General features: G+C 39.5%; 1 protein-coding gene across 1 annotated transcript; it reads right to left on the bottom strand.

The window, feature by feature from the left end:
• On the bottom strand, window positions 1–24,522 carry kcnj16a (potassium inwardly rectifying channel subfamily J member 16a). Its single transcript, XM_053511011.1, has 3 exons — window positions 24,465–24,522; window positions 24,233–24,274; window positions 1–1,277 (listed from the first exon to the last, which is right to left on the bottom strand). Exon 3 carries the CDS (start codon window positions 1,269–1,271, stop codon window positions 153–155), a length of 1,119 nt encoding a protein of 372 aa, XP_053366986.1. The 5' UTR covers window positions 1,272–1,277; window positions 24,233–24,274; window positions 24,465–24,522; the 3' UTR covers window positions 1–152.
• Window positions 24,523–25,522: the final 1,000 nt, after the last annotated feature.

Genomic DNA, 25,522 nt, shown 5'->3' with positions numbered 1-25,522 from the left:
CATCATATTGAACCCTTTGGATTAAGAATTAGTTGTTATTTAGGTTTATATGCATGTAAAAGCAGGTAAGCGAATACTTTTGGCAATATAATGCAGCTTTACGCATTAATTTTTTTACCATACATACTATAAGGTTCTATAGATTCAATCGTTTATAGTTTTGATTGTTGAATAGAAACTCTGGTATGGTTTTGATTTAGGATGTCCTCACTCTCCACTGCCAGAGAACAACCTGTTTGTGCTTCTTGTATACAGCTTGTAGAATGCGTGTTTAGTTCATAGTCTTCAGCACTGCTTTCCATCAGTGGGACTTTAACTGTTTGGTGAAAAACTGCATAGTCCACTCTGTAGGACTTCTTGTTAACTCTCACCATCTCTTGAAACTGTTGACCCCACAAGATTTCATTGGGACTGTAAGATGTGCGTGACTGGTGTAGAATCCCACTGCAGTCATCAGTGTAGGTGAAAGTCACCACCAGGTCAAAGCTTTCTCTGCGCAGCTCCTGCAGTCTCATTTTATACAGAGGACTGCTGGAATTAATTTGGTGGATGACTGTTACTGGAGTGGCCAGAATTACATGACTATTTTGAATTTTAAGGTCATTAAAGTTTATGTCAGCTTTTCCAGTTGTGTGCACAGTGTGCCTGACCAGCTGGGCATGCGTGATTCCTTCCACCATATGGTTTCTACGAAAGTCACCCATTCTCCATGACAAGCACAAATGCCCATTACGAAGGTTAATTACAGCAGTATTGCTAAATCCCACCGTCTGTGCTCTTTTACGGGCTGATGCCATTTTGGCCACAACAATACCAATAACAAATGTGTCGATGAAGACACTGATGACGTCCTGGATGGTCACGGTAATGATGGCCAGCATGCAGTTCTCAGACATGCCACGTGAGCCATATCCAATGGTAGTTTGTGTCTCAAGAGAGAAGAGGAAGGCCGCTGTAAAGCTTCTCACCTCATAAACACATGGCTCGTTGTTTGGGTCCTTCATGTCACCATGGATCAGTGCGATAATCCAGAACAGGGTCCCAAAAAAAAGCCAGGACAGGATATACGAGAGGGCAAAGGTCAAGAACATGACTCTCCAGCGTATCTCCACCAATGTGGTAAAGATGTCTGTTACATATAAAATAAATCCTTCTGGCACGTGGCGGAACACTATATTGCAGCTGCCATCTTTGTGCACATACCGTCTCTTTATGGAGCAGCAGGCATCATCGGTCCATATGTTGGAGTAGTGCACTGTTCTTGAGTTCATGCTGGCCTAAAATAAGAAAGTACAAACAGACTTATGTCAGAGTTAGGGTATTGTTATTGATGAGGTAATAGGGTGACTATTAGTTTGAACATTGAGTCCTGAACATCTATTTTCCTGTAGGCTAGACATTAATTCCCACCTGACTTACATATTCATGAGCTCTTCAAGACCTTGTTTGACAGGTCTCTTAAACAGGCTTGGACGCTTCTGTATTAAGTGATTCTCAAATATCACCCTATGGTGCCTGCCATTATTCTGTCTAAGGCTAGCTAAAAAAAACTAATAAAAATGTTCAATTTGTCTGTAATGCTTACTGTGTAAGCCTATTAGAATGCCATAAATGAATAAATCTTTTTTAAAGAACAGTAAAACCAAAATAACATGTATAGGAGGAGTTTATACTAGCCAATCTATTACCAGCTAGGGCTGGGTGATATATCAATTTTTTAGGGTACATTTATATACATGGAAATTAGATGTAGGATATAAGAATAAATTTATAATTATGTAGTTTGAATCTATCTCTAATTTCTTCACAAATAGTGTACAAGAGGTTTGATTTGGGAAACATGTAAGATAAGAATAATGAAGCACATGGAAAGTGAAAGAAGGAGTTTTAAAGAGACAGGGTTGACAATCTTGGCTATGGTAAAATTTCTAATGAATCTCGGTGTTAGCTTTTGTGAAGTGGTTTTGATAGGCACACCATGTGTGGAGAACATGACATTTTGGGAGTAGTACCCACAAACTTACAGGTGCCCTTCCAAAACAAGCAGCAAACCGGAAAAATGGAACCAATAAATTCTTAAAACATTCTCAACCAAAAGCAGTGGTGTCTCTTTGGTAGAAAGGAGATTGTGCAATGGGTAAACGTTTAAACGAGCAACGTTTAAAAAGCGATCAACTATCGTCATTATACATGTATTGCCATCTAAGAAGGGGAGACCAATGACAAAATTCAAGGAGTTTGGGACCAAAGAAGATGAAGGATTGAAAGAGGTTGAAGGAGGCCAGCTGGTTGGTAGGTTGCTGGTTTTGTTTCTGGAATAGGTGTCACAAGCTGCCATGAAACTCTGTAAATCCTCCTTAACGGGGGCTACCATGTTAAGGTGCAGGCTTGACCAGGACGACAAATAAGTCGAGATTTATGTGCCTACTCCAAGACTTAGGGACCAGACTGATGACTGAACAAAGAGCAGCCTAGGTGGAAAATTGCTTGGCCCTGGGTAGTTCTCAAGAGCGTGTAAAGGCAGATTTTCCATGTCTATCAAGGCCGCTTCCACAAGGCATTGTGAAGGAAATACAGTTTCAGTAGTGTTGGGCAGGGGAGAACATGCATGAGTGTGCATCGAGTTCTTGCTGCCTGGGTGGTATGAAAGGTTAAAATTGGGGAAAAAAAAAATAAAGACCAACATGCCTGGCAGCATTTTAAGCCTCTTAGCTGATTTTAAGGTATTCTAGGCTTTTTGTGGTCAATCCAAACTAGAAATGAATTTTTAAAATCATACCAACCATTGTCTATAAAAGCTAGTTTGACTGCCAGTAATTCTCTTTATCTGATCTCATAATTTGTCTCTGCTTTGGACAGATGGTGCAAAAAGAAGAAACAAAGTATGAAGTTTGCAATTGTTAGGTGATCTCTGGGACAGAACGTCTTATCCTTCAGTCTCGGATGTGTCCACCTCAACCAAAAGTTGGAGAGAAGTATCAGGTACAGTTAGGATATGCGCTGTGATAAACTTCTGCTTGAGACCTGATAAAGCTTCATTTGCCTGCTTGTTTAAATATAAATTAACTTTAGTTAACATGAGAGTGGTGAGGGGAGCTGCAATAGAACTATAATTTTTAATTGGTAAAAATTTGCGAATCCTAGGAAACATCTATTTCAACCATACACAGTATGATATGCGGTGAAATGCATTAAAGTTCATGTCTTGTGGAAGACGTGAACCAGTCAAAAACTGCCTGAACTTTGGTGGGTTCTTCTTGAATCTGGGATAGTGAAATTATGGAGCCCAAAAATTATAGTCTTTTGATGGAAGTTGCATTTCTTTCTTTCAAAGAGAGAAAAAAAGAGAATATCATATCAAGTAAACAAATAAAAAGAAGCTGAGAAAATCCCTTAAAATGTCATTAACAAATGCCTGGTACAAAACAGATGATAAAATACTCATAACGACCTAGCAAAAATAGAATATAAATGCATTTGATGGCAAGGATAAATGGCGGGAGTGTCGCATCTGTATTAGCGTAAAAAACACCTTCCACTCGTTCTTCTTTGACGTGGATTAGCCGAGGCATTGTAATGAAGAGTTAGGCTCCCTATAGCCCTATCCATATAGCAGCTCATTGCAGATGACATAGAGGTAAGGATAACACCTGCAAGAGACAAGGAATGGTAAAATGCCAGCTGCTACAGACTCAACTTGATTCTACAGAGGAATCAAACAACTATTGTTACATCAGAATTTTAGAGGATATAGAAGTAAATGTTCTTGGAGTGGTTGCCAGCTACCTTCAAAATAATCAGTACAGTCTGATGGGTGATGGGGTGTCATTGGCTTTGCATCAAGGGTTTGGCCTGAGAGTGGGACATGTAGAGAGTAGAAAGGAATTCCTTCTCAAGAGTGTTGGAAGGCCTTGACGATGATGCCCGGATAAGGTTCTGATCAGCCCCAGAGAAAAAATTGTCCCAAGATTAGCATTGTAAATTCAAATCAAATTCAAATTTTATTTGTCAAATACACAGTATAATTTGAAGTGAAATGCTTATGTAAGGCTGCTGGGAAGGCAGACGAGGTTCTCTGAGTAACAGAGGAGACAAGGATTTTGAATTTAAGTGAGTGCCCAAGGAGTCTGAATCAGAATCAGAAAGAGCTATATTGCTAAGTATGTTTGCACGTTTTGCAAATAATTTATTTTGGTGAAAGAGCTTCCAAAGAAAAAAAAACATTTAACAACAAATTGATGTGGGGTTTTATCAAAGAAAACCCCACTTTAAATAAATATCAGTGATATTGCACAGTAAATTGCACAGTAGTATTCAACATCAAACAAAACCCCACACATACCCCATGTCAAATAAACCAGTAGCATTGCACAATACACAAAATTGCACATATACTGAGTGCACAGTGAGAAGAATGTTTAATTATATTTATTGCACAGTAAAATGTTAAACACAGTTCAAGAGATAAATTGCCTGAGGGGAAAAAAAATGTTTTTGTGCCTCACTGTCCTGGTGTTCAGTGCTCTGTAGCGTCGACCAGACGGCAAAAGTTCCAAGAAAAGGTGGCTTGGGTGTGAGGGGTCTAAAGTGATATTCTGAACTCTTTTCTTCACTCTGGATATATTCAGTTCAATTTATGTAGCGTGGGCAGAGGAGCGACAGTAATCCTACTAGCAGCCCAAACTGTGCTTTGTAGCCTTCTGGTGTCTGATTTTGTAGATGAGCCAAACCAGACAATTATTGAAGTGCACAGGACAGAGTCGATTATGACAGAGTTGAACTGTATGAGCAGCTGCTGAGGCAGGTTGAACTTCTTCGGCTGACAAAGGAAATACAACTGATGAGCCTTTTTAACAATGGAGTCAATGTGATTGTCCTACTTCAGGTCTTGAGAATGGTGCCCATGAACTGGATAAATTTACTGCCACAGTGCTGTTTATGATAGTGCATGGTGTTTCTGCTTAATTCACAATCATCACCAGTGTTTTGAGCGTGTTGAGCTCCTGGTTGTTCTGACTGCACCAGACAAACAGCTGCTCAAATATGCAGACTCCTCATCATCCTAAATGAGGCTGATGATTGTAGTGTCGTCGGCAAATTTCAGGAGCTTGAGAGAGGGGTCTGTAGAGGTGCAATTGTTTGTGTAGAGGTAAATGAGCAGTGGGGAGAGAACGCATCCCTGGGGGGATCCAGTGTTGGTGGTGTGACTGTTGGATATGAATTACTAAACCACCAGTCAAGCAATTCCAAGAGCACAAATCCGAAACAAACCAAAAACATTTAAATTCAGCCAATAATCCGTGTTTAATTCTCAGAGTCTCTTTACAGATCCAAAAGTAACTAATAAACCCACATACCTAGGCAAAAACTCTGTGAACGATAGCAGAGATAAGAATATTTAATTCCAATTACAGCCCAGCAAAGAATCTGTGAATGATAACGAGTCTCTTATCCAGAATCCATAACCACGTCATGAATGTTAAATCCAAAACAGCCAGGTAAATCCTATGAAAGACGTTAAATGTTTCTTTTCCAGAAATCGTAAACGTGTTAAAAACATTTACTCCACAAACAGGTAAAAACTGTAAATTATCATAAATTGGAAGTGCACCAAAAAATCTTAAATCCAAAAAAACAGGCAATAAACAAATCTGTGAAACAAATACCCAAGTATCTTTGACCAGAATCCAAAAGTTAGATCAGAAACCAGGTAAGAAAATACTTCCGCGGGAAAGCAACAGATTGGATGTCCTTTTAAAGCCAACATGGAAAAAGATGTATAAAAGTCATTTGGAGAAAAAAGGAAATCTGGAAGGGAGTCAGGTTGGAGCCAGAGGAGGAGACATTATGGAGTGGATCAGAGTGTGACAGGAATTTGCAGGTAGCATAGCTATTCAGTTATGTTCTAATGTATGAGTAAGTGTTTGAATGTGTGTGTCCATAGTACCCAGTGATGGATTAGGTGAATTCTCCTGCTTTTTACCCAGTGTCCCTGGTACAGGCTCTGCATTCGCAGGACTTCAACCCTGAGTAGGATGATTTAGGGTGATGAATTATGCTGTTGCCTGTGTGGATGTAGAGAGGATTGTTTATGGTGATATAAAAAAAAAGCTTTGTATTGAATGGCCTCAGATCATTTCACCTGACCTGGACGAGCTGGTTTTGCACAGGAGAATGCCAAATCAAGATGTGTGAAGTTGGTAGACTTTTACTCAGGTAAAAAGGAGATGTGTCATAATTGATTAATCTTGGTTTCAGTTTAACTTGACAAAACCCTGCAGTTTTGGCAGAGGTATTTAAACTTTTTATTTCCATTTTAAAAGCAATTGTGATTGATTCCTACTTTTAGAGAAGTGGGTCTTTTAATGTTGAATCAGTATGGACAAACCTTACATTTATTTGGAATTGTATTTATTCTAAGAAATGCTACATCTGTGTGAGGAATACAATGTTCATGATCAGTTATGACTCACAGAAAGAAAAATGTGACTCATAAAATTATAATAAAAAAAACTCTAAAATGATGGTGTCCTTTCATCCTTAGTTAATAGAAGATTTTTAGTCCTGCCCTGCAGTGTTCTTTGTTTGATTTCTCTCCATGACCTAGAAATGTGCATAAGCTGTGACACATTTACTGGATATAAAAGATGTAGTAGGGAGCACACAGGCCAGTTTGGCCAACAACATGCCACACGATGAGGAATATATCAAAGTTCATACTGGATTGCTTCGATCCTGTGTTACCAATGACCACACCATCTGTTAAACATCAGGGCGGACATGAAAAGTATGCTGCTGGTGAAAAAATGCAAAACATTCTAGAATGAGACATGATGACTTTTGCAATATGGAATGTGTCATGGAATGACTGAAGGTCAAATGGAATGTCAGATGGAACAACAGCAGGGAAATACCGACATATGAGAGCCATGTATTTTACTGCAGTGGTGTTGATCACAGCCATTGTGTGGGATTCCTTGTGAACAGAAGCATTAGGTTACACAGTATTAGGACGTCGTCCAACATCTATCAGGAACATTATCTTCCATCTATGAGTAAAACTTTTTTACTACTACTGTGGTTCACACTCTATGCTCCCACATGCTGTCAGCAACCAGGTGGACCAGGACATCTACCTTGGCTTACATTAAACCTAGACAGAGGGGATATCCTTGTCCACTTTGTTGAGCAGTAATAAAGGAGCCTGCTCAAATTTGCCTGGGATAATGTCCTGGTGCGTGCCAACACTTTTGGAATACATAAGATATATCAGTGATGGACCTGGTGTGCTCCCAAGGACCACCGCCTTAGCCAAGTACAGTTTGGTGTATGACCAAAATATAAGTCTAGGGCCAGGACAAGGACATTCCAAATTTTGCTATGATGAGCTTTACACTGTGGCTAAAAGAAATGATGTTAGAAGATCAGCAATGATCATATGAGATTTGACCTTACGACAGTAAAAGACCCCTTCAAAGCAGGAAAGATAATGTACAGGCAAGAATAGGAAGGTAAGTTTTCTGCTCTTCTTCTTTTCAAAGAAGATCTTGAAGCCATGACTAACAATTTCAACAAAATCATGACTAAGACAACTGTTGACATCCTCAGAATGAATTGGTGGAGAAAGATGGCATTGTCTGTCAGAGCATTTTCTGATTTTATTTTATTTTTTTGCATTTTTTCATATTTTTATGAAGTGGAAGGAAAATGATAAATGTTTTTTAAAATGTTTTTACAAAATAATTTCTGAAAAGTGTGGTATGCGTTTGTATTCAGTCCCCAGCCCCCCCAAGTTTCTTCGTAGTACCACCTTTCTTTGTAGTTACAGCTCCAAGTCTAAAATGTCTCTATCAACTTTGCACTTCTAGAGAGTAAAATCTTTGCCATTTTTCCATGGGGCGTTTTTTTGGAGATTCTGGGAGCACCACCCGACGGCTCCCCACCAAAAGTCATAGCACATCATTCCCCAGCGAGCCGCATGGAACAGTGTAACACACCTGTGGGTCGTCTCAAAACTGCAGGACGAGAAACGCTGCAAAGTTTTAGGGATATAATGAATGGATTGCGCAATGATTTCTAGGGGAGAAGAGTAATAAGTGTGCGCCAGCACACTTAATAATAACTAGAGAGTGAAAATTTCTAAAGAAATTTTAAGTGTGCCTATGCGACTGCCAGGTCACTTCTAATGAGTGTGGATACTATTCAGTGCGTGGTGGAGCCTTCCGTTGCATCATAGTCACAGCCGTGACGTCACAGCAGAGGCCGGTCTCAATGATGGGCCTTTTTGGGGCGGTTTTTAAGGGGATATTGGGAGCACCACGCGATGGCCCCCTACCAAAAGTCATAGCATTTACATTTGGGCATTTAGCAGACGCTCTTATCCAGAGCGACTTACATTTTTATCTCATTACACATCTGAGCAGTTGAGGGTAAAGGGCCTTGCTCAAGGGCCCAACAGTGGCAACTTGGTGGTTGTGGGGTTTGAACCTGGGATCTTCTGAACCGTAGTCCAATGCCTTAACCACTGAGCTACCCCTGGCCCTATAGCACACCATAGCACACAAACGGTGTAACATTCGTGAGGGTTGTCTTAAAACTGCAGAATGAGAAACAGTCCAAAATTTTAGGCGGAAGAATAATAAATGGATTTCTGGGGGAAGAATAATAAGTGCGCCTGGGCACACTTTATAACAGGGGTCTTCAACTAAAATTGCTTGAGGTCCGGTAAATGAACACTCCTCACCAGCTAAGGTCCGGACAACCTAAAACAGCCACCGATGCTTTAGGTGTAGATAACATTTTTTATTGAACAAAATATATGTTTTCATATGGATAAACATGTTTTTTCGTATGTATAAACAGACAAATTTACATCCTTCACAAATTGGATCTCATTTTAATGCTGTTCTGTTCTGTCCTTTATGTTGCTTTGGTACAAATTTATTTATTTAAACCAGTAACAATGTCTGACAAAAATATGATAATTTCAACATTAACAACTTAAAAGTTGACAACAACTTAAAAATTAACAACTCCTTTACTCCTTTTTTATTTCCCCATCTGTAAAGGGCTTGTTTTGTTTTCCTAAAATCCACTGTATTCTCAGTGAACATTCATATGCTCGTTGTTGGGCGGTGAGTGAGTGAGAGAGGACCTGTGTAGATTGTTCATACTGCACTTTAAACTCATTTATTTTCTTATTTAAAACTCGGTTTTTCAAATCAACTTTTCAAATTTTTGAACTCGACTTTTTTTTTTTTTGCGCTAATCTGCGCTGCTCTCGCTTTCTGCTCTCTTCAATGCACGCATGACCGCACATCTGAACGGAATGTATGTATGTATTTTTTTTTTTTTTTTCATTAAGTCAAAAGGCATCGTGGTCCGGATGGATGCATCTAGCGGTCCGGATTCGGACCGAAGTCCGCCTGTTGGCGACCCCTGCTTTATAAGAACAAAAATAATAAGCCTGTGAGATAAGAATAGTAGTGCTTCGCAAGCACCACTAATAAAATATAAAACACCCAGAGTAAAGAAGAACCTGTCTGTCTGGTCAGGAGATGTCACCTGAGGGTAATTTCTTAATATTTTGAAAAGAAATGGAAGTGGTAGAAGATGGGTTGGTGAGACAGCAGAACTTGTGATATATGGGTAAAAAGACAATGTTTGACATTCTTACTATCATCTGCAGGAAGTGCCCTTTTAGGATATGGATACAGTCACTTATCACCCTCTCCAAATAAACAGGCTTCAGTTCTGCCAAAACTATCACACAATCAGGCTCATTAGTCATGCCAGCAAAGTGATGCTCAAGATAATTTGGAACACCCTGCAGCTACATTTTAGTTCTAAGATTGGGGAGGCCTTAAAGGAGGCCTCAGAAACTGTCTCAAGGGTAAAAACACTTTCAAACAGATTTTACTCTGTCCATCCTCTGTGAGGAGCAATTTCAGCAACAGAAAGTGTACCGTTCCTTTATTGACTTTAAAAAGTTTTTGATTAAATCTGTGATGAGGCATTATGGGCCACAATGTAGGAATTTAACATGTGTAAAGAAGCTTATCAGCACCACCGAGAATCAGTATGCTAAAGTTTAGTGTGGTACCGGTGCAAGACCGATTTCACACATCATTTGAAGTCTGTCAAGGATGTCTTATCTTGCAGTCACTCTTCACGTTTTCCTGGAAGAAATCATGATTCATGCATTGGATGCCCACATCTGCATAATTAACATTGGAGGGGAATCATCACAAACCTTAATTTTGCAGGTAACGTTAATGGCCTATCCTGCAGTAAACAATAGCTTTGCAGCTGGGATGAAAGCCTAGATGAAAAGCAAGATATGGAATAAAGATCATATCAGAGAAAATGAAGCTGATGGCAAGCAACAGAAGGGGCCATTGCAGCTGACATTGTCACACAGGGACAGAAGCTAGATATAATTCAGCAGTTCTGTTTCTGGGGACCATCATCAGTAATAAGGACTCCCAATCAATGATCATGTCAGACTTAAGACTGCATGGAGGGACAGTCCCAGTAAAGCACACCATCAGACTTCGGTGCACCTGGGTGTTTTCTGTTTGGATGCAACACATGAGACAGAGCTGAAAAAAAACCTACAAGCCCTAAAGATGAAATGCTTTTTTTTTTCTAGCAATTCCTACACTGACTCCATCACCACTGACCAAGACAGAACAAACCATTCTACAATACATTTGGCTTCAAAACTTACAAAGAAAAAAAAACTATATGTGGTATGCCAGGACAAAAACATCCTACAGATAACCCTAAAAAGGAATATGCTTAGTTTTAAAACCTTTTCAGGTTTACATTTACATTTAGGCATTTGGCAGACGCTCTTATCCAGAGCGACTTACAAAAAGTGCTTTAAAGATTACATCATTGGATACATACTTACACTGGGTTAACTAGGTTAATAACTAAGTGCCATTAGTCCAACACAACTGGGAAGAGGGAAGTTTTTCACATTTGGTGATTTACATTTATTTTAAAATAGATAAAATCCTTTTTTGCTTATTATTCTCTAAAATTTACATTTAGGCATTTTGCAGATGCTCTTATCCAGAGCACCTTACATTTTTATCTCATTACACATCTGAGCAGTTGAGGGTTAAGGGCCTTGCTCAAGAGCCCAACAGTGGCAACTTGGTGGTTGTGGGGTTTGAACCTGGGATCTTCTGAACCGTAGTCCAATGCCTTAACCACTGAGCTACCTACTCATTATCATTGGTCTTCAAAATACTTCTAAAACTTGCCCGGAGTCCACCTGTGACTAATTAAATTTATTGGACATATTCATGCTCACATACCTGTCTATATCAGACATCACAATAAACTATGTATGTCAAAGTAAAACTGCACACCCCTTATAAACCATCCTGATAGTTTAACAAAATTATGGTAGCATTATGCTGTACGATTGTTTTTCTGAAACTGAGACTGGCAAACTATAGGGGGAAGAGTGTTGCAGCAAAATAAAACCATATTTTATTTTGCTGCAACACTCTTAAGGTCCTTCTAAAAAAATTAGCATATTGTAATAAAGTTCATTATTTTCTGTAATGTACTGATAAACATTAGACTTTCATATATTTTAGATTCATTACACACAACTGAAGTAGTTTAAGCCTTTTATTGTTTTAATATGGATGATTTTGGCATACAGCTCCTGAAAACCCAAAATTCCTATCTCAAAAAATTAGCATATTTTATCCGACCAATAAAAGAAAAGTGTTTTTAATACAAAAAAAGTCAACCTTTAAATAATTATGTTCAGTTATGCACTCTATACTTGGTCGAGAATCCTTTTGCAGAAATGACTGCTTCAATGCGGCGTGGCATGGAGGCAATCAGTCTGTGGCACTGCTGAGGTGTTATGGAGCGGCCTTAAGCTCATCCAGAGTGTTGAGTCTTGCGTCTCTCAACTTTCTCTTCACAATATCCCACAGGTTCTCTATGGGGTTCAGGTCAGGAGAGTTGAGCACAGTAATACCATGGTCAGTAAACCATTTACCAGTGGTTTTGGCACTGTGAGCAGATGCCAGGTCGTGCTGAAAAATGAAATCTACATCTCCATAAAGCTTTTTAGCAGATGGAAGCATGAAGTGCTCCAAAATCTCCTGATAGCTAGCTGCATTGACCCTGCCCTTGATACCCAGTGGACCAACACCAGCAGCTGACATGGCACCCCAGACCATCACTGACTGTGGGTACTTGACACTGGACTTCAGGCATTTTGGCATTTCCCTCTCCCCAGTCTTCCTCCAGACTCTGGCACCTTGATTTCCGAATGACATGCAAAATTTGCTTTCATCCGAAAAAAGTACTTTGGACCACTGAGCAACAGTCCAGTGCTGCTTCTCTGTAGCCCAGGTCAGGCGCTTCTGCCGCTGTTTCTGGTTCAAAAGTGGCTTGACCTGGAGAATGCGGCACCTGTAGCCCATTTCCTGCACACGCCTCTACACGGTGGCTCTGGATGTTTCTACTCCAGACTCAGTCCACTGCTTCCGCAGGTCCCCCAAGGTCTGGAATCAGTCCTTCTCCACAATCCTCCTTAGGGTCTGGTCACATCTTCTCGTTGTGCAGCGTTTTTTTGCCACACTTTTTCCTTCCCACAGACTTCCCACTGAGGTGCCTTGATACAGCACTCTGGGAACAGCCTATTCGTTCAGAAATTTCTTTCTGTGTCTTACCCTCTTGCTTGAGGGTGTCAATGATGGCCTTCTGGACAGCAGTCAGGTCGGCAGTCTTACCCATGATTACGGTTTTAAATAATGAACCAGGCTTGGAGTTTTTAAAAGCCTCAGGAATCTTTTGCAGGTGTTTAGAGTTAATTAGTTGATTCAGATGATTAGGTTAATAGCTCGTTTAGAGAACCTTTTCATGATATGCTAATTTTTTGAGATAGGAATTTGGGGTTTTCATGAGCTGTATGCCAAAATCATCAATATTAAAACAATAGAGGGCTTGAACTACTTCAGTTGTGTGTAATGAATCTAAAGCATTTCACTGCATATCGTATTGTGTATGACTGTGTACGTGACAAATAAAATTTGAATTTGAATTTGAATATATGAAAGTCTAATATGCTATTTTTTTTAGAAGGACCTGTATATATATATATATATATCAAAGATAAGTTTGGAACATAACACAATATTAAAAACTTGAAAAGGCACTTCATTGCTTTTTCACTTCATTGTCGGACAATAAAAATCTATGTCCAATTACCTTTTTTTTTCAGGAGAATGAAAAAAACTCTTTTTCTTGGCAGTAAGGAACTCAAATGCAGTAATCAGACGCAGATAGCATCAGAAATAAAAACGCGTCTTTTACAAAGTGGTCTTTTTAAAATGGATTTAAAATATGGGAATGAGGGGTTGTGGGAGATAAATAAAACAATCTTTACGCTTGTTTTTTTAAGTATGGGGTTCCAATGACGCAGTTAGTTATGCATGAAATCTCCCATATAGGCCCATTCAGTTGGCAAACAATTTATAGGAAGTCGTGTGTGCATCAATTTGACAGGCTTGAGTGAAATCACAGATCTTACTGTTTATCTTCGGCTGAAAACCGGAGCTATCCTACTAGAGTCTTCACATAATTTCTGCTTCTCCAAAACACTGGAATACACAAACACTTTTAGGGATGTTCAAAAAATGAAGAGCTAGAAGCATTCTGGCGAGTCCATTTTTTATTGATATTATTTTATATATTTTTAATTGTCTTTTGCTTTCTGCTTTTTAGAAGGCCAACTTATGCATACACATGCACACAAACACACACAGCTCTGTACGCTGGTTAACTCTTGCACAGGTTGGCTTTAAACTCCTCCACCACGCCCCTGCTCCCACAGTGTTAAATATGATTGATTGTAATATAATTATGAGCAGTAATGAGAACTAAAGGTAAGTACAAAGGTAGGTACACATGCTGATTTAAAGTACAAAGGCAGGTACAGATGCTGATTCTTTTGCTTTTTCAAAGTTGTTAAGGTCTCACACACACACACACACACACACACACACACATACAAAATGCATAGAATACATACATCACATAAGTACTTGAACATATATTTTCTAGTACAAGCCCATACAAATTTAAGAGGGCTGTAGGATTCATTTTTAGCAATAGTGATTGATTGCAATCACAGCTGGCCTTATACCAGGCCACAAAACCTGGATCACTACAGCCACACAGATAAAATTGTATTTCCATTTCCCTTCATGAAGCAGTGCCTGGAAGTGACAGATAAATGAGCGCGCCATGCTTGCTGCTGGCCACCACTGAAGCTCTGTGGCTGTGTTCAGATACAGGCATGCTGCCTCTAAGTGGACCACATGGCCTTCCACTCACCCTGGCTCTGGCGTACCCGTGGTCCGTCTGCTTTTCCTACTCTTAATGTTGAAGGAAGTAATTAAGAGAAATTGTCTGTATCAAAAAGCTGTCTTTTTCTGTCCCCCTCTCTTCTTTCATGAAAATTTTGATGAACATGTGCTGTCTCTCTTCATTGATTTTAAGATGAGCATGAAAAGTTTAAAAACTACATAAAAAGGAGAAATGGTGTGTATTGTGCATGTGAAAGAGATTATGTGATGTGTGTGTGGTGGCAGTGGTCAGAGAAGATGGAGAAAATTCATTCAATAGTTTTTCCACAGTGGGTTTTTTGTCATAATTTTATTCATGTGTTCTGTTGTATTCCTGTCTGTCATTTAGTTGACGAGTACTCATTCCTTCCTTTCCAGGTCTATTTTAAGATAGACAATCTGGGAATGTTTACCATTTGTGATTCTCTTCACTTTCCCGCCACTGCTCTCCTCTGTGCTCATTGTCAATACAGTTTATCATAATAGATCAGTTGCCTGGAGATACAAACCTCCTCGCAACTAAGCATGATTTTGGCAGGTTGCTGAAAGTTTAGCTGTTGCATGGCATTGAATCTTCTGTGTAGACTTTCTTTTATTTTCGTTCCAAAGTCAATATTCGTGACTGCTATTTGAGGCATATTTAGTATAATTATTACCTCATTACTACAATTCTTATTTTCCCTGCTGCATTTTATTCACATCTGCATCACTATACTGTATCACATTTTCTCAGAACTGTTATCAGTTATCAATTGTAAAACTAGAGCCGTAGTTAAAAGAAGAAGCGTTAAATTGGTAACTGGGAAATCAAGCGACTGTCCAAAAAATGTTAAACAAAAGCCGTGGTCGAAAACAAGGAAATGCGAGATCAAATGCCGGGAAATTAAGCAGCGAAGCAACAATCCGAATCAAAAATTGAGAGACGAGTAAACGGGAAAAGTTCGCCTCGGCAGAGGTTAAGCGGTGTGAGAAGAAAGAGCAGGGGTGTAGCTTATTGTCGTGCACAGCTCTTTGGGAAAGTACACCTCCTACCCGTGCTGGAGGCGTCAACTTCCACAACAAACTGATGTGACGGATCTGGAATGGTCAGGATTAGGGCAGATGTGAACCGTTTCTTAAGTTCTGAGAAGGCTTTTTCAGTGTTCATGTCCCAACAGTAACGCATCTTGGGAGAAGTCAGGGCTGTTAAGGGGGCAGCAATGAAGCTGTAGCCCCAGATGAAGCGGTGGTAGAATTTCTGAAGTTCCTGTCTTGTGGTGGGTGTGGGCCAATTCGTGACTGCATGGAGCTTAGCAGGCTCCATTTCAATGCCTGAGGGCCCAATGACGAACCCCAGGAATGTGGTGGTCGTTGTGTGAAATTCGCACTTCTCTGCTTTGATGAACAGATTGTTCTCCAAGAGGCTTTGCAACACCTGTCGAACATGATGTTGGTGCTCCCCTAGGTCTCATGAGAAGATCAAAATATCATCCAGATAGACAAACACTGATAAATTTAGGAAATCCTTGGGGACGTTGTTGTTAAGGGCCTGAAAGACAGCCAGGGCATTGGTCAGGCTAAACGGAACCAACAGGTACTCATAGTGTCCTGTTGGGGTGTTGAAAGCAGTCTTCCATTCGTTGCCCTCTCGGATTCGGACAAGGTGGTATGCGTTGCATAGGTCCAGTTTGGTAAGGGAACCATCCTTCTTGCCCACAAAGAAGAAGCCGGCTCCTCCTGGGGAGGAGAAGGGGCGAAAGATCCCCGCCGAGAGGAACTCCGAGATTTAATGATCCAAAGCCTCACGTTTCCTGGGTGACAGAGTATAGGTGGCCTTTGGGATGTGATACATTAAAGCGGGCTACCATCGAGTGCCTGAACCTTTAGGTGGGTCCCCAAGGGTGGAGCAGGGATTCCTAGAGCTTTGGCTGACGCCACATTGATCAGATTGCGATCTAAACTGAATCAATCAATGCCTGCACCAGGTGGGCCCGTTGCTTGTGGATAAGGAAGACAGGAAGCAGACGGCCTTGATCTAGGTATCTTTCTGGAGTCACACCTTCCAGTCTTTAGTAGAAGCAGGCACCATTCACTCGGCGACGTCGTCGTACTTCAGGGGAGATGCAGGTTCTGTTCAGTCGCATGGGTCCCTCCTGAGGGTTAGTTCGTGTGTGTGGGGGAAGAGGGGGTAGGTCATGGGAAGTCTCTGGGTGGTGAGAGTCTGGCTGAACTTCGAAGGCGGAGGCGTGAATCCACTCAGCCGGCTAGATCCATGAGATCTTAAAGTGAAGAGGGAAGGTCTTGGGAGATTAGCGCATCCTGGAGTGTCAGTCCTTTGAAAAAGGTCTCACCCAGGGCCTGGCCATTCCACCCGCAGGAGAGAGCTAAGGTCTGGAACTCTATGACATAGTCATGAGCTGAGTGTGAACCTTGACAGAGTTTTAACAACTTGTGACCGGCCTCCCTCCCCTCTCAACTCTTTAGCAAAGTGCTTGTAGTTGGAGCAGCAGGGGTCAGTACATCAGAGTGCAGTGCTCCATTCCCGAGCCCGTCCTGAGAGGAGAGTTTTCACGATTGCGACCTTGGAGCGTTCAGTGGAAACGGTGGAGGATTGGAGCTCAAATATCAGCACTAAGAGAGAAACTAGCGACAGATGCCTGGATCTCCTTTATAGGTGGGAGGGGCGAAGAGTTGTGGTTCCCGTTGCATGCAGGAGCCTCCACTTTGTTTCGGAGAGAGTTGGAGCCATTGGAGCTGGGACATGACATCAGCAAAGGTTTGTTTGGTGCTGAGCAGCTCCTGCTGGTGAGCTCCGAGAAGTGCAGCTGGACTCTCCAGCGTTGATTTCTGAACCTGGATTCATATCGCTGGCTAGATTATTCTGTCACAGGGCAGAGCGGAATGAGGTGAATCCAGTCGCAGATGAACTAAAGGTTGAATTAGAGGCCGGTCAGAATGCGGAAGCAAAGGTGAAATACAGAGAGTTCAGGCAGCGTAGATTCTAAAATCGTAAAATGAGGGCCGTAGTCAAAAGAGGAAGCGTTAAATCAATAACCGGGAAGTCAAGCAGCGAAGCGACTATCTAAAAAACTTTAAACCAAAGCCGTGGTCAAAAACAAGGAAACGTGAGATCAAGAGCCGGGAAATCAAGCAGTAAAGCGAGAATCCGAATCAAAAAGCAAGAGAAGAGAAAACGAGGAAACAAACAAACTTGGCAACATGAAACCATAGAAATAAAACACAAAAGAATCGAGGCAAAAAATACACAGAATAATCCACCGATTTAAGCAGCGCACAGCGCGTGCTTAAATGCTTGAGTAATCAGCCGGGTATTAGAGGCAGGTGTGCAGAAACGAAAACGGGGCGTGGGAAAGGATACAGACAGGCTAGTGTAAACATGGATAAAAAGTGACAGCGTGGGAAAAAAGAAAAAAAAAAAACGAGGCAGACGGCATAAATCATGACATCAGTCTGCTACTGTAAAGCATTCATAAAGGCTCTAAACATCTAAGTAGAGGTGGCTTGGGCTATCTTTCCTGGGCTGCTCTTTATGAAAGCCAATTTTAGCAAACTAAATTGTCAAATGCTCTTTACAATACTTTTCTTGCAAGAAACTGTTCCAGAAGGGCCTTCATGTCTTAAAAAATGATTGTTATTAAATGAATTACATAATTACATATGTGATATTTTATGATTTTGGAATCTCCAGTATGCTTTTAAAATGTAGAAAATATGTCCAAACTTCTGACTGGTACAGTAAGGTAATTTAGTTTAGCAGGAGACTGAGTTTTACACCCAGACATGCCACAGCTGTTTGTGGCTGGAAGCCAAGAAGGCAAATTTTCAATCTAAAAATGACACATAAATCTATTTTTAGACTGACATATGTATTGCTAAAATGGATCTTTTTAGGTGAAGGCATGTAATGCAATAGCATCTATTAGGCTGAGACTGAGAGACTCCTGCTTGTCTTCCTGCTACCCATATTCCCTTGCTTCTGTGTTGATCCAGCACTCTGATGGCTTAAAACATTTTGGCGAGGTGTAAAGTGACTGTCGTCTGCAGAATTCTGGCTCATAGACTTGAGGGCCCCTCACACACACACACACACACACACACACAGGTAGTGAGACGGGCAGAGAACAGAAAAGATGGAAACTGGAAACAGCCCAAAGTGCACTCCACAGGCCAACGATAAATTTATAACAGCTAAACCACTACTAGCGTGCACAGTACTAAAGGCTAACCCTGCCCTGGCACTGAACTTGCAAGTGCAAATCAGATCAAGAGTGCTGATTTAACAACCCATGATATTAATATCTATACAGTCATGACAGAAAGCATGACTGGTCACAGTTCATGACTCTCTGCTTTTTGATAAATGCAGACTCTGGCTTTTTCCTGGACGCTGCCACAGTTTTGGTTGCCAGATCCTGCAGCATAGCCTCAGAAGACATGGACAGAATGTCAGCCTGTTATCTATCCTACTGCACACTGGTAAATGTAAATGTGTCTCAGGGGACATAGAGCAGGTCAATAAGATGCATCATAATTAAAAAAAAATTGTAAATCTGTCTTCTAGTATCACTTTTGTGTCTCATCTTCCATAAAAGAGTCATACAAGTGTTGTACATTACGTGCAGATTTTTTCCTGTTGGCCTTAGACATTTGTATGTGTAATCCTGATGTTAGTTGAATTTGCTTAATTTGCAAAATAAATAATATAATGTTATGATTGCATTTTATTATTACATTTATTTTTTCCTGAAAACACAATCTTAGATCTTTATCAATTCACTTCAGTTTAAACTGAGTCATTCTGTGCTAGGATTGTTAGGATTGAGCCAAAAAAAAAAAAAAAATCAGTTTCTCTTCCTTTTCTGACTCTTGGACTTTCTACTCATTCAGTAGGTTAGCTTAGCTGTTCTATTTTTTTACAGTCCCTACCTACCTCGTGATGCTGTACAGGCTTTGCTATTTAGCTAGATCTTTCTAGGTATTAGTCTTTGTCATTTTGAGCTTGCTAGTGAATGAAGGTTTCCCTTTTCATTTTTCCATTTAGCTAGAGCTTGCTAGTCATAGTCTCTGTCATTAAGAGCTTAGTGAGCTTAGTGAATGAAGATTTCCCTTTTTGATGTGCTGCAGGTGCTGATCATACCAGAGCTTTTAACCTTGCAGCAGGTTTTTTTTGGTATCTTCCTTGTACTTCACCAGTCAATCCCTCTTATCCTTGAGGTCTATGGGTCTTTGAACAGACCAATCATACAGCAGCTTAAAGAGTTGATGCCTGTGGTACGTCTCGGTAGGCGAACAAGACAAGAGACAGCTACTTGTCTTTGGCCTTCCCTGTATTTAAGCAGAATGTTTGTGTCTGGTTGAATCACTTTACAGAGCATGTAATGCATGGGTGGTATGTGCTGGTGCTGATAACAGTGATCCACAACTGCTGATCTAGCTGCTTCATCAGGTACGATGTGAAGTTGGTCTGTAATGATCTGTTCACAGATACCTACCCTGGAGAACAGCCATATGAACCTAAGCATAGTGATTAAATTCTAAGGAAAATCCTCAGAGAAATTAGTCAAATAGTAAAGGATAACCAGGATATATTGGTACTCTTTTGCTACTCTTCTGTAATGGAATCACAATGTCCATGTTAATGAGCCAGAATGGCATAGCAATTAGGTAAATGATGGAGAAAAGCTCAGTTTTGCCAACTTGTTAGATTCAACATGATTGTTCTTGATGTTCTCATCAGGCTGATAGTGGGGCATTTTTCTCTAACCATGGCTGTAATTAGCTGAAGTGTTTACTAGAGTGGCAGGTCATTGCTGTTTCAAAACTGGAGTTGGCAGGGCAAGCATAGAGCTCTCTGTGGTTCCAGTACTTGGTGTCTTAAGCCGAGGCCTCTAGACCAGCTACTTGGGTACTCTGCAATGCTTCCTTCACACATTTCGGTTCCTATAGCAGCCTTAGTCTCTGGATTGCTGAAAGACCAGGAAGCCCAACAGAAACTGCTTGAAATTGGCATTCATTGGCGTTTATTATGCTAATGTTTAATGTAAACATAACTGGCTACAGCTGTGTGCATCCACCTGCACTAGCTCCTCTGACTGAGTTTAATATGGCGCATTGTTGTGCCTTATCATGCTGTTAAAGGCCATGACAAGCTCTGTATCTTATTTTCCAATTGTTTTCTAATCTTACCTTTTTTTCTGAGTGTACTGTAAGATAATGTTTCTCAAAGGAGAGTGGGTGATATTTAAAAAAATGGGTTGAAATCATCTTAATTGAGTAGGGACATAATTACAGCTCCACCTAATCATATTGAATAAATTGACGTTTGGCTAGTTATGGTATGTTCCAACACCAGAACAGGGTTTATTGGTATTGATTATTTATTGGATATTTCCAGGTTGATCTGCCTACAAGGAGGTAGCCTATTAATTACAAGTAGTGGTAAAATACTAACCTGAACACTGGAATTTATTTCTGATGTTTCTTTGTTTCCCTGATATTGCCAAGCCTGTTATGTACTACATTAGTACATCCACTGATTACCAGTATCTCAGGTTCATACAGATTCATTTTTGGGTATTTTACTGTAGGTTGAAATCTTGTAGTACAAAGAAAAATTGTATGTAAGTGCTTTGAAAAAATACTTGCCCTGTCATAATTTCTTCTATGTTGTATTGTTGAAATTCCGCAAAGTGTGCAGCTCTCTCCAGGCCTCTGGAGGTGTGCAGCAAAGTGTGCAGCTCTCTCCTCAGAGGCCCAGTCTGTATTAAACCCTAACTAAATCAGTGAGTAGTTTCTTCAACAACCATGTCAGATAATTTGTATCTTGTGGTCATGGCAAAGATGTTATTCTGTTTTAGAAGAGTCAAATTATTGTAACATACAGTATGTCCCATGCTGCATAAAGTGTGCTTTAGCTTGAGGTCACAAACTGGTGGTTGGACATTCTTCTTTAGGATTTTCTGGTAGAGCACAGAATTCATGGTTACATCAAATATTGCAAATTGTTCAGGTGCTGAAGCTGACCACGGACTATCACACTATCGGCCATGTTGTTGATATAATAATATTTTTTTTTTTTTTATGAAATACTGTGTTGGTTTTACGGCAGATGTAACTGGACTCTCACCTTACAAAATGTTTAACTTTTGCCTTATCAAACCCCAAAATATTTGCCCAAAAAGTCTTGGGGATGATCATGATTTTTACATTTTGGCAAATGTGAGATGAGCCTTTGTGTTCTTTTTGATCAGCAATGGTTTTCGCCTTGGAACTCTCCCACGGATGTCATTTTTGCCCCACTTCTTTCTTTACTCATGAACACTGACTTTAATTGAGGCAAGTGTGGCCTGCAGTTCTTTAGATGTTGTTCTGGCTTTTTTTTTATAAGCTCCTGAATGAGTCGTAGTGTGCTCTTAAAGTAATGTTGGTAATTTTTTTAGGCTGGCCACTCCTGGGATGGTTCACTACTTCCAAATTTTCTCCATTTGTGGTTTATGGCTCACAATGTTGTTTGCTGGAGTACCAAAGCCTTAAAAATGGCTTTGTAACCTGATTTCATAGTCATGTCACAAACCATCATTAAAAGATAATGTTTCAAGAGTATTCTATACCAACTTGTGTAAGATAAATGCATGCATGAGGACTCCTTCAGTTTTCCATGCAGTCATTTTCTGCTGTTACACACTGCTGCTCATGGGAAGTGACATGAAGCGTGGCTTTCAGCTCCCGGTTATCTGGGTCATATGGCAGCATTCTGTGCTATGGCACTGTTATGTTTCCTGTACCGCTCCAGGCCCTTACAAGTCCATTACATCTCTTCTTTACACAAATAGAATTCTTTAAGCCATTTATGGTTCAATGGCACAAAACCATGCTGTGATTTGCCCAAGGTCTTTGCCCTTTTTGACCTTGACTGTTTCAGTGCTTTGAAAGTCAAGTGTACATTATTTAGCTAAAGTTTCACCAACAAAAGTTTGCCGTGTACCGGAACATGAAGGCTATGTTTAGCAAAGTAAGGCATTGCGCAACATGACTTAGAGGAGAGAATAAACAGGCTGTTAGGTACTGATTTGTGCTGTAATTTGGCATAGGATTATGTGCATAAGGTGTTTTTGTCTTTGCTTTTTTTTTTTTTTTTTAGCAATTTAGTGTTATATAATATTTTTTAAGTATAAATTTATCAGGATGCATTAAAAAATACCACATTCTAATAGTTCTATCTTTTATATCAATTATTAAAAGTTTATTAATGGTTAATTTATGAGTCCATGTAATAGCTGCCTTATGAGTGACACAAACAGTATATTTTAGTTCAGTAGATTTATTAGTAGATGTAAGCCTTTAAAACTGTTAATAGTAGCTAACACTAGAGGTGGCCAAATAAATGGCTAGCTCAGGTTGAAACACTATATCTCTGATGATGAGTTAGATTTGATTAAGATTCTTTTTGGATGTTTACTGAATTTGGTATGTACTAAAGTAAAATCATGCTACTTCAATAATTGTTTAAATAATTAAATCAATTGTTCAATAGTAACTGCGAGTACTCAAAATAAAGTTTGTATAAGCAAAGTGCAGCCAGAGGCTCATGTCAAACTTTCTGGCAACTCACTCACTCAATTAATGCCAGCCAGGTCCCAGATCCCTTATCAGGTCCCTTATCAGGTTTGGCAATTTAATGCACATTAACTCAAATAGTAACAGTTATAATTAATTTGTATTTTACAGCCACATAATTTTGTAGATGCTGTTACGCTTAGTAGATTTATAGCTTTAAAAACATTTTTATTTTAGTGCAAATAGATCAGTATCTAAAACTACTTTTAAATTAAAGACAATGACAATAACAGTCTGGTGTTTTTACATAGGATTTATTAATTTATGTCTGTTCTTTAATGAGATGAAACATGGGGTGAAAATGTCTTTGGTTTGTTTTTTGGCTTGTATACATTTTCTATTATCAGCTTACATAATTAACACTACATAAAAAGATTGTGTTTGACAAACACACAAACAAATGATAAGATGGTTAAGAAATGTTTGAAAAGAATAGTGAAACAATGATTAATGTCAGTAAATAATTCAGAACATGAACTGGTTTGTGGCATTCCTTGGAATTTGACATTATGATTAATGGTGTATGAAAAATCGCTTGTGTATAAAAAAACGATTGTGAATAATGGAGAAAAAAATCTGATTTTGCCTTAAGATTTTAACCATGCTGTAAAGCAGCTGGCTACAAAGTCCGATGTATTTATTAAACTACTTACACCTTATTAAGCATATATTCATATCCATATTACCAAATATAAGTTGACAACATTTCAAAAACTTACCTTGTCTTATTTTAAGATCCTGAACTGTCTGAACTCTTTACCTTGTGTGATTGACGACTTCTGTGATTACATGTCTTAAACTTCTCATTTTATTTTGGGGACAATCCTTCCATGGACTTCAGCCTACCCAGAGGGCATTCATTGTCCACCACCACCAACATCCGATTCCCAGCCTGACTCAAACAGGAAATCAGGAACCGCAAACCCCCAGAATATAGAAGGGTGTTGGAAGTTTGGGCTGAGTATTTGAGGGATACAAGTTTCTAACCACACCTCACAATTTTCCTAATGCCGGACACCCACAATCCACAGCTTAATAAGACCATGGGTCGATTTCTTGGCCACGAGCTGATGTTTAAGACAGTTTTATTATTTGGCTGATTTGTTTTTATTCATGTTCTCACAATGTCCTTAAAATAAGTGGTTTGTTTTTTTCACTAGAACTGCAAGGTCCATCAAATACAAATACACACACAAAATTGTAAAAGGGGAAGTAATACTGTAGCTTACCTGAGCTGTTCCTCTTCCTTGCAGATTGTAAGGTGTGAGGACCTGTAAGCAAGACAACACACAATCTCAGTTAGCAGCAGAGGTTGGATTGGGCAAGAGTGTGTGTGAAAGAACCAACCCACCAGTACCTATACTGAGAAACTGACTAGCATATTTCAAAGGGTGAAAGTTTGTGTGCGTGAGTATGCATGTGTGCATAGTAAGCTTTAATCTCTTATGCGAGGACAATTACCTCTACGCCAGCAGCTACACAACATAATAAGAACTTGTCTTGTATTAAGAAACAGGTGCTAAAGAAAAAAAAATGCATGTGTCTGCACAGCTTGTTTACACTGTCTAATGTTACACTTTGTCCTCCCTCAGACAATAACCTGTCCTTCTTAACAACTGAGGCATTTCAAGAACTGTAGCTAGAAAACAAGGAAATGGTTCAGTTACAGTTGTCAAAACAGCATTGTGATTAATATCAGGAATAACATGGCAGGGGTAATATGGGCTGGTATGTCAACACCATGGAACTTATTACATAATGTGCTAGACAAACAAACAAACAAATAAAAAGGGCAATTTTTTAACATTTAAGAGCTTTAGGAGACAAAATATTTATTTTATGTTCAATACAGTAAGACATTGATTTACTTCATAATCTTTGATGAGAAAAAAAAACAAATTTGCAAAAAAAAAAACAAATAAAGGACTACTGTATATACTCAGTTGGATTTCTGTAATAAGCTAACTAGCTAAATAAATACAAAAACATGACTAATAACAAAAATAATTTCTGTTGGCAAGTTAAAATCTAAAGTTAGACTATTTTGCTCCACCAACCTGTAGTAACATTGCTATTGGCATCACAATAATAATAAAGTAGTAATAATAATAAGAAGAATCAACTTGCAACACCTTTACATTTCTAACTCATAAACAAACAAAAAAAAATTCAGGAAGCATAGCCATCTTTCAGTGAATAAGCTTAAACAATAAAAGCGGGATTTTCTCCTATACTCCTGTTCCAAATGTGTTCAACAGAGGAGAAAATTGTGCTTGGATTGACAAAGAAGTGTGAGTCTATTGTTAATGCCATAATCCAATAGTTATCTGAGAGCTTGGGATCGGTTTTCATTGAATTCGTTCAATCACATTTCAGTCATTTACTTTGTTTTGTCTTTTGATTTCCCTAATAACAAGGTTAGCTTTACTCATAAACATTAATGGAATGCATTGTTTTTATGGTTTAGGGTAATACGAGACGGGTCTGTAACCATAGGCCTCTACTGCACCTGGTGCAGT

This window comes from Clarias gariepinus, chromosome 14 (assembly GCF_024256425.1).
Source record: "Clarias gariepinus isolate MV-2021 ecotype Netherlands chromosome 14, CGAR_prim_01v2, whole genome shotgun sequence".
Lineage (NCBI taxonomy): Eukaryota > Metazoa > Chordata > Actinopteri > Siluriformes > Clariidae > Clarias > Clarias gariepinus.
The sequence above is the reverse complement of the archived record's forward strand: the minus strand, read 5'-3'. Positions and strand labels throughout refer to the sequence as shown.